The 16,270-nt window shown below is 42.9% G+C and overlaps 1 protein-coding gene across 1 annotated transcript in view; it reads left to right on the plus strand.

Annotated features, from left to right (window-relative positions):
• Positions 1-16,270, plus strand: part of cd276 (CD276 molecule) — a 70,817-nt gene that overhangs the window by 7,973 nt on the left and 46,574 nt on the right. The window contains exons 3-4 of the mRNA XM_020080288.2: positions 10,119-10,466; positions 13,004-13,300. Of these exons, the coding sequence (XP_019935847.1) occupies positions 10,119-10,466; positions 13,004-13,300 (645 nt within the window). The remainder of the gene's footprint in view (positions 1-10,118; positions 10,467-13,003; positions 13,301-16,270) is intronic.

The following is a 16,270-nucleotide window of genomic DNA, read 5'->3' on the forward strand; positions in this document are numbered from 1 at the left end:
TGGGAAGTAACAAACCTCTGCGATGTTGAAAGTCCAGACGAGTTGACAAAGAATATGAGGGTGTAAAAAAAATTTCCCTTAACTTTTGTTTTCATAGGGTTACAACTCAGTGTTATGGGAGTGTGTAGTTGTTTCCCTCATAATTGAGCATATAAAACTGAATCGGTTTGACCCTTTCCAGGCAAGTTAGGAGTAGAGGGCTCGGGGGCAAGGGTGACGACCTCGGTGGAAAGTGCTAGAAGTGCAGTTTCTCTGCTCTGACTCAGGGAGTGTGTTGAACAAGTCATCCTCTTATATTTATAACACTGGGAAGCAGTGTGGTTGATGTTGTAGTCGATGATTCATTACTCACACGCTCAAAAGTTTTACTTCTGTAAAAATGGTGCTCCAACAAAAAACGTCTGTCATCATAAAAAAAGAACCAAATAGTCTGGGCCGGCTTGATAACATCTCACGATGAAGTGAATAACAAAAGGGAATGGAAGCATATCAAAGGAAGGATCAGCAGTGCGTATATTTTAATACCACCTTTTTCCCAGTCGTTTGGGGCTGACATGTTACGTAAATTAAAATCTCATAGTGGCTTATATATATCTTTATATTAATGTATAGCCTGAAGCCGAGAGAGGAAGGCTTTCTCTCAGTGCCAAAAGCAAATTAGTAAAACATACTTTGGCAAACCCACAAAGTTCTCAAAGAACTTTCATCATCCAAAAGACCATCATTTAAAAAGAGAGCAATTTTTCGCTTGTTCTGCTCTCTGGTTGAGCTGACACAACTTCTATCGGCCATCAGTGGCACATTTCATTCTTGTCTCAGTGGACCTGAGTGTCTTCAGTGGTTCATTAGGGCCCTATTCTCTCCCAGCACAAATGGGCCTGCAGCCTGCTCATTACTGGCTGTTTGGCATCCACCACCTAACTCGTCCTTCTCAGCGGGAGGGAGGAGGAGGAGGTGTCGGGGGCTGATAGAGCTCTTTAACTCATGGGTAATGGGCTATTGCAACTCACACAATGGTTCAGAATCTCTCTGCTAACTTGAGCAATACGTGATTTAGCTGGAGTCTGCGTCCACACGTAACATTGTATCATGATACAAAAACACTGCATGACACAACTTAACTTTTCATATTATGAGTTCAATCTTATTTGTTTAAATCCTGTTCACATCCAATAGCCTTTAATCGATCATTGGTCAGAAAAAGAAAAAAAAGCAGGTGGTCCTGTCAGGACTGTAACAATCATTTAATTTGGACCAAATGTATATTGTATATTTGTTTTATCATCACATAATTTGTAATTTGTAATTAGTAATTATTTGGATAACTAACCAATTAATGAAACATCTGCTTAATTGCCTTTCCTGCCATATTTCTTTATTAGCCACACAGAGAGCCTATAGATGTCTGTAGGTACATAAGCAGCCGTGTGTCTGTGTCTGTGAGTGTTTGTGTGTGTGTGTGTCTGTGTGTGTCTGTGTGTGAATGTGTGTGAATGTGTGTGCATGTCAGTGTTGATATGATCCAGGGTCACTGAGGTCTCCAGGCCACTTGTCGGGATTACTGGCTGTAATCTTTCTCGTATTCAGCCGTGTCATTTCCCAATAACTTCCAGCAAGTGCCCATGTCAGCATTGACACAAGAGACACTTCTCGTCTCAGTCTAAACACTTCCCTGTGAGAACAGTATTTATGTAGAGACAAACAGAAGGACAGCACATGACAACATCGTCATCCCATCACAGTCACATTGTCTCTGTAGCTCCCAGCTGTAAAATGACTCAGGAGTCTGATGGTGGATCAGTCCCATTGAAACCTCTCCCTGATGCTACACATGAGCACTGCACAGCTGTGCCGTCGCTCCAGCTGTGAAGATGCTTTTCGATGGGGGGTTGTTGTGTGTGGTTAGATTTGCTATTGAGGAGGCAAAAATGTGGAAAGTTACAACACCAACCAACTGTGGCTTTGCCTTTTTACCCTCTACTGTTTGATTACAGTAGCTTAATTATAGCTCATCATAACCATTGTTGGAATATAAGGTCGTTAAAAGTTTTGGAAGGCCGGCCTTTTTCCAGTTATTATTGAACTTTGTTGAAGTCTGAATAACCTTAAATGGTACAAAGGTTAAATGGTAAACCACCTAAACTTAAAATTATAGGTCACCAAAAACTGAACAATTCTGCTCATAAAATTAAAAAAAACTTTTTAAGAAGAGTGTAATTTAGTTCGATACATTGTGATACAATGTGTTACGTTAAGATATTATATATTTTGTATCCCTTAATGAGGAAACTGACACACAAGCAAGTCCAGATGCCCACGTAGACTTCTGAAGGAAACTGAATGTCACCTAAACGCATGCAAGAGACAATCATACATTTCTCAAGGCAAAACAAGATAAGTGGAAAGCACAGAAGCACATTTTCCATCAAAGTGACATCATCATATTAATAAACAGTTCAACAATAACTTGATTGTTTGTGTATACAATCTCTAAAAGTCAATTTTTTATGCTTAAAAAAAACTCAGACATTGAATATGTAAACTGAAATAACAGCGGTGGTAAAATGGAGGTGTTCCAAAGACATTTGACCGGTAGAGTGTATGTACAGTAACAACTGAGCCACAACAGTAGCTGAGTGCAGCAACATCCTTGGCTCACAGCATACAGCTGTGTCAGCCAGTGGCAGAGCTAACAGGAGGCCGTCTGGCTAATTGCTTGTTGTTGTCATGCTCCGTGTTCAGTTAGTGCAGCCGCTCGGCTGCCAGAGTTCACCGTGTGCAGCTCTTAGCTCCAAAACACTGACAGAGAATAGTATTCATACAAATGCAGAAATGGAAAACTGACCCGATTTCTCTGTCAATGATGGGAGCTGTAAGGTAATTCAAATTAATTAGCATAATCGCATAGATTGCATCTAGTGTAGTAGTCGGCAGGCGAACATTATGGCAGAGCCCTGGAGCGTGAAACTAGCCTGCTCATGGCTGCATCTCTGGTGTACGTTTTAAAGGTCTGCTAACTATGAATGTCCTTCCTGTCCTCCTCCTTTCTTTTCACAGCAATTGATTCTGCAGTGAGGGGACACTTTAGCCTGTGCAAAAATTCAATTTAGGGTTATTACCCCGTATCAGTGATGTTCTTGCTAATTTGATTGCGTCCAGTGAAGTATCCTTTTAAAAACAATCGAGGACGGGCTCAACAAAGATTGGTTTCGCCACAATGCATACATAATGACTGGTCTCTGTTGGCTCGCCTCCGTCTCACTGTTTCCCGGCTCATCTTTTCTCACAGGCCGCTCACTGAAACAGAGTGCATTACCCAACAAGCACCTCATGATTATTTCAACAAGTCCTAAAAAGCCTGCCCTGAGGGATTGTTAAAAAATTGATATGGGTAATATGCAGAGATAGCATTTCTGCAGGGGCAGAGGGGCCTGGAGGTACAGTATGTGTTGGTCTGCTGTGTCTAGTGGGCTGTGATGAATGGGTTGAGCAGATGCTGATCTGTGCTTGGAAAGCATCACAGCGACTGTTTGTTGCTGAGGAAGCACCCCGGCAGCTGACTCAAGGAGACACCTACCTCCAGGAGGTTGCCTCTGTGATGTGGCTGCGGTGGTGTCAGGCACGGGGGCTCTGACATCCAGACAACATACAGCTGGTGAGAAACTGACCCGGGTGTAACCTTGCATCGTCCTGGGGTTTGAAACTATGAATCAGCAAAAGATATGAACCTGTTTAAGAGCTGGAACCCAGCCTCATCTGAGGGATCAGGAAAGTCTGTCTGTGCCTCTCCATCTTCCTCATTGGCTCTTTCTGGCTCCTCTGTAATGATGGTCTTATATACTGTACATCTTTTTTTTCTAGAAATGAGCTGCACTCACATCAAATCTAATCATGTGACCCTCCTGCTGCATTAAGCTACTCCCTCTTTCACCTTCCAAGCTCCTCGCCATCCATCCCCAGCCTCCTGCTCATCAAACGCTCTCTGTCTCTCAGGCTCGTAAGCCAGATGCGTGCCCTTATCTGCTCGCTGTTCTTCAGCCAGCACTATTATCTGAGTGCAGGAAGCCATTAACAGGTTATTGACGGGATATGAGATGGCATACGTCTCTGAAGGCAGCAAGACAGACTGGGGAGACAAAACAAGGGGGGGTTCCCACCTTGGTATATATCACTGCTGGAAATAAGCAAGTCCTTGTCTTGCCATCACCTGTATCTCTCCATGAGCGAGGGCACTAGCACCCAACGATAACTTCCTGGAGCCAAGATGGGAAAGGAAGAGATTATGTTTAGAGCTTAATGTTGAAAGTGACCCCTCAACACCGCAGAAGGCTTTAAGTCGCTCTTAATCTCATCCATATTGTGCCTCTTTCACAGAGAAGCAATCTGCAAACCACTGCCCAAGACAAAGACTTTTCGGATGGCTAATTTCCAACCATGTCATGTGCACACACACCCATCTCTTCTTTCTTATTTTCCAGATGCAGAATTTTTTTTTCTGGAATGGGAGCATTATGGACATTTGCATCTGCTCCTGACAGCATGAAATCAAAAGCTAGCTCTCCCTTCAGACGTTCTATCATAAGAATAATCGGTATGAAAAGACTCTCACTTCCTTTGAGCAGAAGACTTTGATGTTCAGGTGCAAAAATTGTCCAGAAAGAAAAAAAAATGTCTTGTGCTGGTCACATTTTGCAACAGAGGGGGGCAGTGTTGTTAAAGTATATTTCTCCAGCTTGTCTCCTTGCCCAACTAAATCCTGCTGTCATTGTGGTCTGTTGGTATTGCACCTGTTTACTTTGCTGTGTCAATATTGCTCCTGCAATGTGCCCTCCAGTGCAGCTGTTTGGTTTTTCTTATGAAATCATATGTATTAACGTTTCTTCTCACATGCCATGTGTTGCAGCACGGCCTCAGACACACCCATGAAACATGTGAAGTCACTGTGTTGAACGGATGGCTCCACTGGGTTGTGTGAATAGCTGAGCTCAGTTATTGAACTGTCGCCATTATCACCTTTATGAAAAAAACTGTGAGAAAGCCATCTTTGCTGAATGGTATTAAACTGAGTCAAGTTGTGTTTTTCACTGAGCAGAAAGGTACTAGTGCGTGTGTGTGTGTGTGGGGTGTGTTTACTATTGGCCTTTTACAAACATATTAACTTAATCTGAGGTCTGTGAGTCATGGAAGAAAAATCCAGATAGTTAGAGAAATTATAAAATGTTACCATGAGGTGTGTTCCTCTTTTGTTTGTTTGTGTGTGTGTGTGTGTTTGTTGCTGGTGAATCTGATGGGAACCTCTCTGCTCCACGGCAGCTTTGTAACAGCGTCTCCATTGTAGCGTCAGTGCCTCGTGTCCAATTCTTCCGACAGAGTGTTGCTGTGGAGTTGTCAGCAGTCATACAGGTGTGGAATATCAATGGGTTGTCTGGCCTATCCCTATGAAATTGTGTGTGTGTTGATTGGTGTGAATGTGTGTGTAAGACTGTATATTGTTTGGTTTGGATGGAATGTTTTACTTTGAATCTAAAAACTTCTTATTGATAACAACAAGACTCTACATGTCTACTCATCACTTGTTTCTCCACGAAGATCTCATGCAAAACCATTCATCTCTTTTCATTAAGTCGATAAATGTCAAGAGTTTAATGAAATAACATCGATGAAACCACACAGAACTCATCATGTCAGGCATTAGCATGATTAGTTGTTTTTTAAAGATGTGTTTTCTCCCTGAAGGGATACAATTTTGCAATGATCAACACTTTGATACCTCTGGAGCGGGTCGTGGCTCAGGTTGGGCTTATGTCGATGGATATAAATTTGTGATGATCAAAAGAGTGATTCCAGCCTCTGAGAAAGACACAGCGGTGCTATTTCTCAATTCTCCCTCAAGTTCTTCTTATTAAATTGCTTTAATTTGAGTATCACCCCCCTCACTCTTTGTAGATGCAAAATGTGTCTGCAGAAAGTTTGATTTGATTTCACTTCGTAAAAAAAAAGTGATCATAAAAAGGTCTTGCAGCATTATCTGCTGTCTGCTGTGGATCAGTATTCTTGGTATGATCCAAAGAGTCTTATTTTTTTAAAACTCTGCAGAATGCACAATGTCTTGTAAACTGTTGGCCCGCACAATAGTTCGAGTTTGGAAAAGTTGTGATTAACGTCTTTTATGTTGATGAGTATATGCCACCACTGCCACAGAGCCAGGTCGATGTTTATTAATATTGAACATGCGACCAAATCGCACCAAATTAGACTCTGCACTTTCCTGGGACCTTTACTATGCACATGACGTGTGAAGGCAGTAAGACGGTTCTAGAGACATGTGTTCAACTTATAGACGGACTGATAAAGGTTTCTGGAATTAGTAGATAGATGCATTTTCTCTTCCAAGACTACCAGTGGTTGTAGGAAACACTAGAGACACTTTTGTTATTCTTTTCTCACATTTGAGTTTATGTAGTTGTAAAGCTAACACAGATATGATTAATTTCATCAAATCGGATGTGACTGACTGGTGAATGATAATAATCACAACCCATTTACCTGATTTTGATCTGTAAGTACATATGCGCTCATTTACTGTATCTGTATCTGCACGAATCATCGTGCATGCCCTCTCCACAGCTGCGATCCTCCTATTTGCTGTCTGTTTGCATCCCACGCTGTCTCTCAGTATCACACTCACACACCTCATGCGCCCAGCTGGCCTCAGTTCACCATTCTGAAAAACGTTGGGTCTCCACCAGCACCAGTGCCTTGCACTTCAGGGGGAACGCAAGGCGGAAGGAGGTGTTGATAGTGACAAGGTGGTGGGTAGTCTTGAAAATAGAGTGGAGCGCTCTATGAAGATCACTTGCAAGCTATCCTATAGCCAGCACTGTGCCTTGCTGCCGAGCGGGGGCCCGTTGCCAGCGCTCGCAAAGGCTGTAATGAGTTTATTTCATGTCGGCTGTGAAAGTGCCCGTCTCTGTCTCGCAGGCACTCAAACAGAGCTGAGGCCCATAAACACAAAGTGCAGTGTGTAAATCCCCACAGCCTGACGTCTCCCAGCCTGCCCTCTACGGCTCCTGAGCACCTCTTTATCGAGAGAGGGAAGGGAGAGGCGAGATCCCCACTTACCCCCTGAGAGGACACTACGGGCCTGGGCTACGAGGCACGGCCCAGACCTCCCACCAAAGACCTCTTGCGCTATAATCTTTAACCTCCACTACTTAGACATTCGCCTCTTTGGGAATACATGTTTTTTTTTCATGTCGAGAGCAGACCCAGAGGTAGACGGTGAGGCAGGCAGCTATTGTGCGGAACAAGCTGTTTGTTGTAAGCAGCACCAGCTCAAAAACAGCCAAGTGTGCAGTGATTCACTTTGGCTCGTGGAATGTCACCTCTGACGAATAGGACATCAGATTTGCCTTTTTCCATGACGTCAGCCGGCCTCCTGTCCAGTCCTCTCCTCTCCATGTGATGCAAAACGCTCTCCTTGTGTTCTCTCTCCAACAGCGGGCCGGTGTCTCCACATACGTGTTGAGCTGCGTCCTCACAGGGAGCGATGCGGGGTCACTGGTTAAAAAGACAGTGAGTGAAAGATGTAGAGTGGATGTAGAGCACAAAGGGAGTTTCTATCACGATTTCCTCTCTGACATGGCTTTGGTCCATGTTGAGGGATTAGTGTGTGATGCTCCACCACAGCCTCTTCCTTGGTTTGTCTCCAGATGTTATCTTTGAGTGTGAGCTCCACGCCGGCCCTCCCTCTTCTGTTTCCCTCTTCCATCCCCCTTCCTGTATGAACTCAGTGGTGTGAGTCATCCTAGGCTGCACAGGGAGCGATTTAATTGCTCTCTATCCTCCTCCTTCAAAAAAGCACGTCCCAGAGAGAGGGCTGTCACTGACCCTCCACTCCTACAGAAAAAAAACAAAAAAAACAAAAACACGCGACCTATTCATTACCATGAATGTTGGGCCACCGCCAAAATACACACTCCAGATATTTGCTCCGTTATCCCCACCGAGGGCGGCACAATACCGCCTGCCTTTGCCATGCTTTGGCCTGATAACCTCTTCTGTATTGTTTGCCATGCTGTCGCGCTACTGGCTGAATGTTGGCAGACACACACACAAACACACAGCAGCAGCAGCAGCAGCAGAGCTTTTGTAATCACAGTAAAAGAAGAAAAAAATAAAACCCTCTGTCGTTTTCACCATGGGGGTCGGAGAATTGTTGTGTGTCTGGCGCTTGGTTTCGAGACTTTGATTTGTTCCAGGTCAGGATGTGCAATGCCAACCCATGAACCCATGACACATGAATCGTGGACTGTCACAGCAAAACCAGCAGTTTTGTTTTCCAGTTTTTCTTGTATTTCTTTGAAAAGTAGGAAACATTTTCTTTGTCTTATTTTGTCTTTTATTTAATCATATGTTTTTTACATTTTATTATTTTAAGGGTCCATAACTTGAATATCTTTATCTTATGTATTTAATTATTTTCTTTGAGCAATTCAGGCCACAACAAGCTATTTTGTTTTTAGACTTATATTGGAGGAGGTAAGAATTTATATTTTGTATTTATGACTTTTTATTTTACATTTTATTATTTTAAGTATATAACTACTATTATAAAAAAAACTGTGTTAAAAACACATTTCTTTTCATTGACCAATCCAGATCCCAAAAGAGTCTCACAGTGCATTGCTGCATTCCTCTGTTCCACTGCCCTGCACTTCAGAGTTTAGGCAGCAGGTGGCACTGTTCCTACAGATGAGCGTGTGTGTGTGTGTGTGTGTGTGTGTGTGTGTGTGTGTGTGTGTGTGTGTGTGTGTGTGTGTGTGTGTGTGTGTTTGTGTGCGTGCGTGCGTGCGTGCGTGCGGAGGCTACCTTGCTGGGATTGGCTGAATATGATTGAAAATAGGTCTGCCTCGACTTAGCAATGCCCATCCATACATCATGGCAGATGAAAGATGTGTTTGTTGTTAATGGGGGAAGTAATTACTGCACCTCTGCTGCTCAGTCAAATCTCCTTCATGGCAAAGTGATTCAACATTGATGCTGGACCGTGTGATAGACAGAGCTCAAAAGGGGTGAGGAGGCTAAAATGCCACTGTGATTATAACAATTAGAGGGGCTGAGCGTAAAGTAGAGTGTATTGCTCCAGGGCTCCGAGTGGCTCTTTTTATTTACCTCTCCTGTGATGCCGATGAGTGTCTCCGAGTTGTATAACAGCTGACAGGGATCAATGGATAATGCTGACTCCCGAGAATACTACAGATGTACTCTGGACTGCCTGAGATGGCTACTAATCCAGAATGATTATATAGTACACTCTTTGCTCTTGGCCTAGTCTAGACAAACAATACACACAAACACACACACACACACACACACACATATATATGTATGTGTGTCTTAGAGGTGCCCTGAAAAAATCAGCAGCTACTGAGAAGAATTGTCACTTTTCATCGCCACAAAAACATACACACACTCAGGAGTCTTGCTGCAGTTATTCTCTCCCGACCAGCTTTTATTTTATTTCTTTAGATTTAACTAACGATCGAACTAAAGCTGTACAGATGTTGTTGCTTCCATCTCAGAGTTTCCCCGTGCTGAGCCTTCGCCAGGAGGCAAAGTCTATAGGAACACAAACTTACAAGTCCTCGTGCTTACCTCCGGATCCTTCCTCTTCTTCTACCCTCTCACCTTCATCCCATCTCACTTCTGCTGCCATGCTGCACAAACAAAGTGGATGTTTCTAAAGCAGTAGCTGCATATATTTCTAAATGCTGCATTGATTTCTCTTTCAAAGACATTTGAGTAGGTGTCAGTCACGTTACACACAAATTATTGCTGTGGTTCAGTGAATACTTTATGTTTTTATGAAACCTGGGACAGATTTTGACTTACCTTGGTGACAAATGGGTTATGTTTGGCAAAGAAGATTGACAAAGCAAAGGCCTCTGAGTTTAGATGTCTGCAGGGAACATTATTTTCTTTTGTTGACAGCTTACCTGACATCCTAAAACATCACTTTTAGTAGATAAAAAACACTATATCTTTTTTTTCCTTTCAGTTCAAGGATTTTAACTATTTTCTAACATCACTAATGTGCAACACCTCCTGTCTTGTAGCTGTGATGGAAGTACAAGTCCCAGAACAGCCAGTGGTGGCGCTGCACGGCAGGGACGCCGTACTCAACTGCTCCTTCAGCCACGCCAGCCCCTACAACCTGTCCGATCTGAGCATCTTCTGGCAGCTGACAGACACCAAACGCAATGTGCACGGGTACACAGGACAGGACCAGCTGGTGGACCAGGCCGAGCGCTTCGCCAACCGCACCAGCCTGTTCCCCTCCCAGCTGGGCCTGGGCAACGCTTCGCTCCTGCTGAGCAGGGTGGTGGTGGCGGATGAAGGAAGCTACACCTGCTTCGTCAGGGTGCAGGACTACGGCAGTGCTGCTCTGCTGCTGCAGGTGGCCGGTGAGTCAAGAGCTATATCCCATGTATAGAAACAAACAGATGAAAATGCACATGGACTGTTATAGGCAGTTGCACGTAGAAAATAGACACTTGTACTAAAAACACACTGAACTAACCAATGACAGGGCTGCAATTACGCTTCAGCTTGACATTCTATAACCCACATTACATCTGCTACATTTACATCAGCATTAACTCCCATTAATTATAAGTATCCGCTTTAATTCACTTTCCTAGAGAAAAGAAAAAAAGAACCTTAGACTTTTTCCCCCAACTCAATGTGTTATTTTTATGAAAGTTTTCAAAAAGGTCATTTTATACATTTAAAAATACATAAATGTAACAATTCTTCAGAAAAATGTCTAAAAAACAGCTTACGCTATCTAAAATGTTTCTAATAATGTTCAAACCACAAACCTCAAATCACAATTGTATTCACGATAATGGGACGTGTAGTTTTAGTCGCCTTTTAGTCACGTCATATCCGATATAACTGTGGTTTGCTCAACTCTGCTATAACTTCCAGGGTAAAGGAATATGAAGAAGGAAAAACCCACCATTAGCCAGTTAGCCAGTCTGCTGTTTCTTCCTTTCACTCTTTAGAACGGTCACTTGTAAAGGATCGTGATTATTCATTACTGTTTCTTGCGTAACGTGAATAAAACTTTTACCCATTACCTTATCTGTGAAAATGATTTGCACCTAAGTCTCATCAGGTAGATTTTCATTGGCAATAGTGGCAAAGACAACAATTCCCAAGATCCCACGCTGTTTTACAAAGTTACATTATACATTTTATGATGTATCAATAATTTATTAATTGTTAACATAAGAAATGTTAAAGTGGTACTCAGTATGCAAATAAATGGTGCACTTTCAGTGGGCTGGGGGATTTTGCCAACTTAAAAATCCTGAACCCTGCATTTCCCAGCATGCAGCCTACCAGCATCTTTTGTTGCCCATGTTTCAATCTCCATGCCCCCAGTTTGTAAGTCTGATTAACTGTCTTCACAGACTGACTGCTCACTCCCAATGATGATTGATCTTTGTGTGTAAATTTATAGTAGTATCCCTTTAACTCTTCATTAATTTTTAATATTAATTTATCCAATGACTAAACAAACGAAAAACAAATGCATTTTTAAGGATTCATTCTTCGAAGTACATTTAATATGATACTAATGTTGTGTCATTAGCTAGTGTTTGCTCCTGGTTTCACTCAACGCTTTGAAATTGATTGTGTTGAAAGATATTTGACCCCAGTGCTTATCCACACATATACACTAATAGTGTGCAGTAAAATGTGTCGTGCGTTGGCTAATGTAGACTGTGATTTAGGATCATTTCTCCTCACAAGATGTAAGCAGGTGATAAACAGTCTCCTCAGGGCTGCTGAGCAGTGTTTTTGGTCAATAAGCGCTGATTGTGGTCTCTGTCATGGTCAATATGTGCTGACTTTGATTATTAGCTGTTGTTACGGTCAATCCGCCATCACTAACATCTTCTCTGCTGAGCCACTACATCCCCACCTTCACAGCTGAGAGCCTTTTATTTATTTATAATGATACTGTGTGCTTTTCTGTCTCACATTTCTATATCTGTTTTGAGATTGTTGCAGTATGCTCCAAGGATGGATGTGCATTAGGCGGCTTTAATGAATAATATTTGTTTTCTCCGGGCCTGGTGGAGGCAAAACAATGTCTCCAACAGTGACAAATTGGCTAAATTTTCATGCATTAGATTTATAGATGTTTTATTTTTAGCAAGCATTTACAGTTCACACTGAAGACTTCGCTGTATGGTGGGAGAAAATGCAAGGAGCCCTCCATGGAAATCTGCCTGTCAGTGAAATGGACGTATAGAAGTTAGTGTTTACTGTGCTAAAGCTGTCTTTGTGTTGAGAGCCCACTTTTCGAAAAGCAGCTCAGACAAATTTATTTCATCTGGCTCTCCGCTCCACCCCGTTGTTTGCTGTGTCCTGATTGGCTCTGGCTGTGGGAACACAGCAGCCTCCTTCTCTGCCCCCTCTGTACTTGTGTTCTCGCTCCGGGGAAATGAGAGGTGTAATGTCAGCCTCGGCTAACGATTCACCGATCACCATCTCTCCAAGCTTTTCTACATGCCATAGGCTGAGTTTTCCCAAATCTCTGTGCATGCCAGTTTTCTCTGAGGCCTGTCCACCTCCTCCCCCCTCGACTGGCACCGTGTTTCCTTTCTGGGAGTGGCTCTGTGTTTTGGGCTTTGTGGAGAGTGCAGGGATGCAGCGGCATCAGGATGTACCACCAATGCTGTCTGAGTCTGCGGGATCGTAACCACTGTGTTATGCTAAGCTCCCTAAGTATAATTAAGAATTTAATGGGAATCATGTCAAACTGTTCCCAGGGTGACTTGCTGCAGAGAACTAAATTCAGTCTGTATCTACTGCTCCCCTCTCCTCTCCCACTTCTTATACCTTTTTTTCTTCTCTGTCCCTCCCCTCCTGGATCCTCACCCACCCATCTCCTCCTCTCTCTGTGTACAACTCATCTTTCTCTCAGCCCCCTACTCCAAGCCTGTGGTGACTCTGGAGCCTGAATCCAACCTGCGGCCAGGTGACGAGGTGGCCCTGACTTGCGTGGCCTACGGTGGTTTTCCTGAGGCCAGTGTGATATGGCAGGACGGGCGTGGGCGCAACCTGACGGATAATATCACTACTTCAATAGTGGCCAATGAGGAAGGGCTGTTCACCATGACCAGTATGCTGACAGTTGTACTTGAGCCCAATAGTACCTACAGCTGCCAACTGATCAATCCACTCCTGGGCGAGGAGGGCTTTGCATTTGTCACAATCACAGGTGGGTGTGGGTCTTCATCTCTCTTTATCAATGTATTTTAGCTCTTTTAAATAATGTCGTCAACTTCACTGCAGTGCAAAGTAAAGGGGCTGAAATGTTTTCAGATTAGTCTTGATTTCAGTCATGCATAAGTTTCTCGTTTGTGTTGCATGTTTTCAAGTCTCTCTGTGGAGTTTCCATGTTCTCCCTCTGTCTTTGTTGTTTTTCTGCGTCTTCCTTCCACAGTCCAATCCAAGATGTGGTTAAGCTGACTCTAAATTGCAGTTGACTCTAAATTGTAGCAGTGAATGAGTGTGAATTGTCTATGTTTGTTGACTTAGTGATCTCGACCTGTCCAGGGTGTACCCACCTCTCGCCCAATGTCAGGTTAGATTGGCTCCAGCTCCCCCTGCAACCCTCAGAGGTTAAGCTGAGATGATGGCTGGATGGATGTTTTCCTGAATCAATCTTGTCATTTGATTTTCACTTTGTTAACTTTCCCTAGTCTTACAGTGTATCTGTGGCAGCCTGCCATATTCTAATTTGTTCCACCACAGTTTCATAATGAACAAAAAAAGTATTCACCCTCATCACTTCAGAGATCTGTACTCACTCGCTGTCGCACTACGGTCCGTAATGTTTTTAAAATTCACGTTGACGGTAAGACCTCATAGTTTCAGCTGCAGTTGTGGCAAGCAATGCAGGTCTTTCTTTCTGATGCACATGAGAGTACATTTATTGCGGCCTCAGGTGCACCCTGTTTTTCGGAGTCTTCAGGAAAAATGCTCTCTTATATTGTTTCCTGCTTAAAGCATAAGTTCAGCTCCAAAGCAATGAACAAGAAATACTTAAATATACAACAGTAATATAAAATGTTGAAATACTTGGTCTCCTAGTGGTAATCTGCAGGAAATGTCCAAACTAGATTGAGATGTTTGCCTTGCTTTGATGGATGTACTCTTGAGTGTGTGACAGCCCCTAAGTGATAGATCTAATGGTCCCCTCAACCCCAGCCACCACCCATGTCCCACTGGCCCTGCTGGTGTACTATATGTGTTAAGTGCAAGGAGAGTGCCATGTAAGGTGGGCCAAGGCAGGGTCTCTAATGGTAGCAGCACTGTGTAAAATGGCTCATAAATAAGTTCAGGTTGCCCTAGCCTGCTCTCTGGGCTGGAGCTGGTGCTGGAGCCGGGGCTGTTCGAGGCGGAGGTCAAGGCAGAGGTCAGGGTGCTGCTCCACTGGGCTGGGAAATGACTGTGCTGTCTGGAAACGGGACGGCCGATTGGCAGGGTTCAGGCTTGCTGGACGGCCGAGGGAGGGTGGCCTTTCAAACGGTTTGGTCGGCCACCTTCAAAACAGCACAGATAAACACATGGGGAGAGGCAACAGTGTTGAAATGGTCTGTGACTATGCTATTGACTGCTATTTCGCTATTTTCCCCCTTTGCTGGATTGACGCACTATTACAGGTTTGTTCAAAACAGACATGATTGCTTTATTACCTTTCATGTCAGTTTTTTTGGTCTCCTTTATTTCCTGTCTTGTGAGATTTAGTTTTAAAAGAAAAATGACTGAGTTGTCTGGATTGGTGATTTAGATTGTCATGTATTTTTTAAAATCTTTTTTCAAGTGAAGTCATGTGAAACAGCAACAAAGATATTTCCATGTTTTCCTTTTCTTCCCTTCAATAGAGGCAGTGATTCACCATCAGTACAGAGAGAGTTTGTGGACTGGTACCTTGCATTGTCACCATAAATCCTCTGTGTTTAACTCAGACTACACGGCATAGACTATAAAGATGGAAGGCCCACCTCCATTTTCTCTCAATATCTAGGTATGAAGCCAAACATTACAGAAACTAACTCTGCCATATTATGTATTTGAAGCCAGAATCCGCTCAGAAGTGATCAGAGGATGGAGCCGCAGTATCCACCGACATACATGCTCAAGCAATCTTGAGACAGTCTGTAAATCATGACATTTCAACTTATTTTTTAGCAACAAATAACTAATTAAAACCAAACTTACAACAGAAATGAATCCTTAAAACAAACAGTGTGATAAGAACTACCTAAAATGACCTAAACCATCTTTGAGAAAAATGTATTTGACATGGACTTTAAAATCCCTGTACTGCAGTCAACCACTAGGTGGCGATTGAGACACTGGCTTCACTTTTGGGGAGCTGTCCTGTTGTCCATCTTTATGTACAGTCTATGCTTTAGACCTGTTGCCATCCTGACCGTGCACCTTGTGCTGGTGATATTTGAGTTAGCACGTTATCCATAAGTTAAATTAATTAATATATGATTTAAAATGTGGTGCACTAATGCATAAAACTAAGCACACAATCCCACCCAGGTAAACTTTTTCTTACAGATCTGTTCCAATGTACCAGAGTTAAAGGAGTAGGCTGCTCGGAGGATTAAATACAATATTTGTGTGTTTTATTGGCTTTGATTGCTGTTTTTCTTTGGTCATGGTCAGTGTCACAGTCTTGCTGTTTCCAAATCCGAAAGAATAATGGAATTAATGTGTACAGATAACAACCAAGAGAAAAACAGACTTTAAAAAAAGAGGTCTGGCTAAAGATCAATGTTGTTGTTGAAGTGTGACGTTGTAACGATTGAAAGAAAAACGGAAAAAGAAGCAAATCCACAAATAAACGGAGAGAAACCTTAATTAAAACATTGGTGATGGTGATTTACAGCGACAGGGTGAACATGAATAAGAGTAATTTCTCAGTAGGAGCACAGCTTGAGGATAGCCAAAGTTGTTGGAAAACACACAGAAGATTTACTGAATTTTTTTGTGTGCTGCGATACAAGGAGGCTTGTTTGAAATGAAAATGTATTTGCGTTTGTTTACAACAGCTGGTGTGTGCTTAACAGCCTCTGTAATTAATTTTGACCTAGCAGAACTCTTCTGCTGGAGTAGCAGAGTGTGGAGTGTGCCGAGCTTGTGTTGATATAGTGAGCATGCTCTGTTGTAT

Source organism: Paralichthys olivaceus, chromosome 1 (genome assembly GCF_024713975.1).
Source record: "Paralichthys olivaceus isolate ysfri-2021 chromosome 1, ASM2471397v2, whole genome shotgun sequence".
NCBI classification, from domain to species: Eukaryota; Metazoa; Chordata; class Actinopteri; order Pleuronectiformes; family Paralichthyidae; genus Paralichthys; species Paralichthys olivaceus.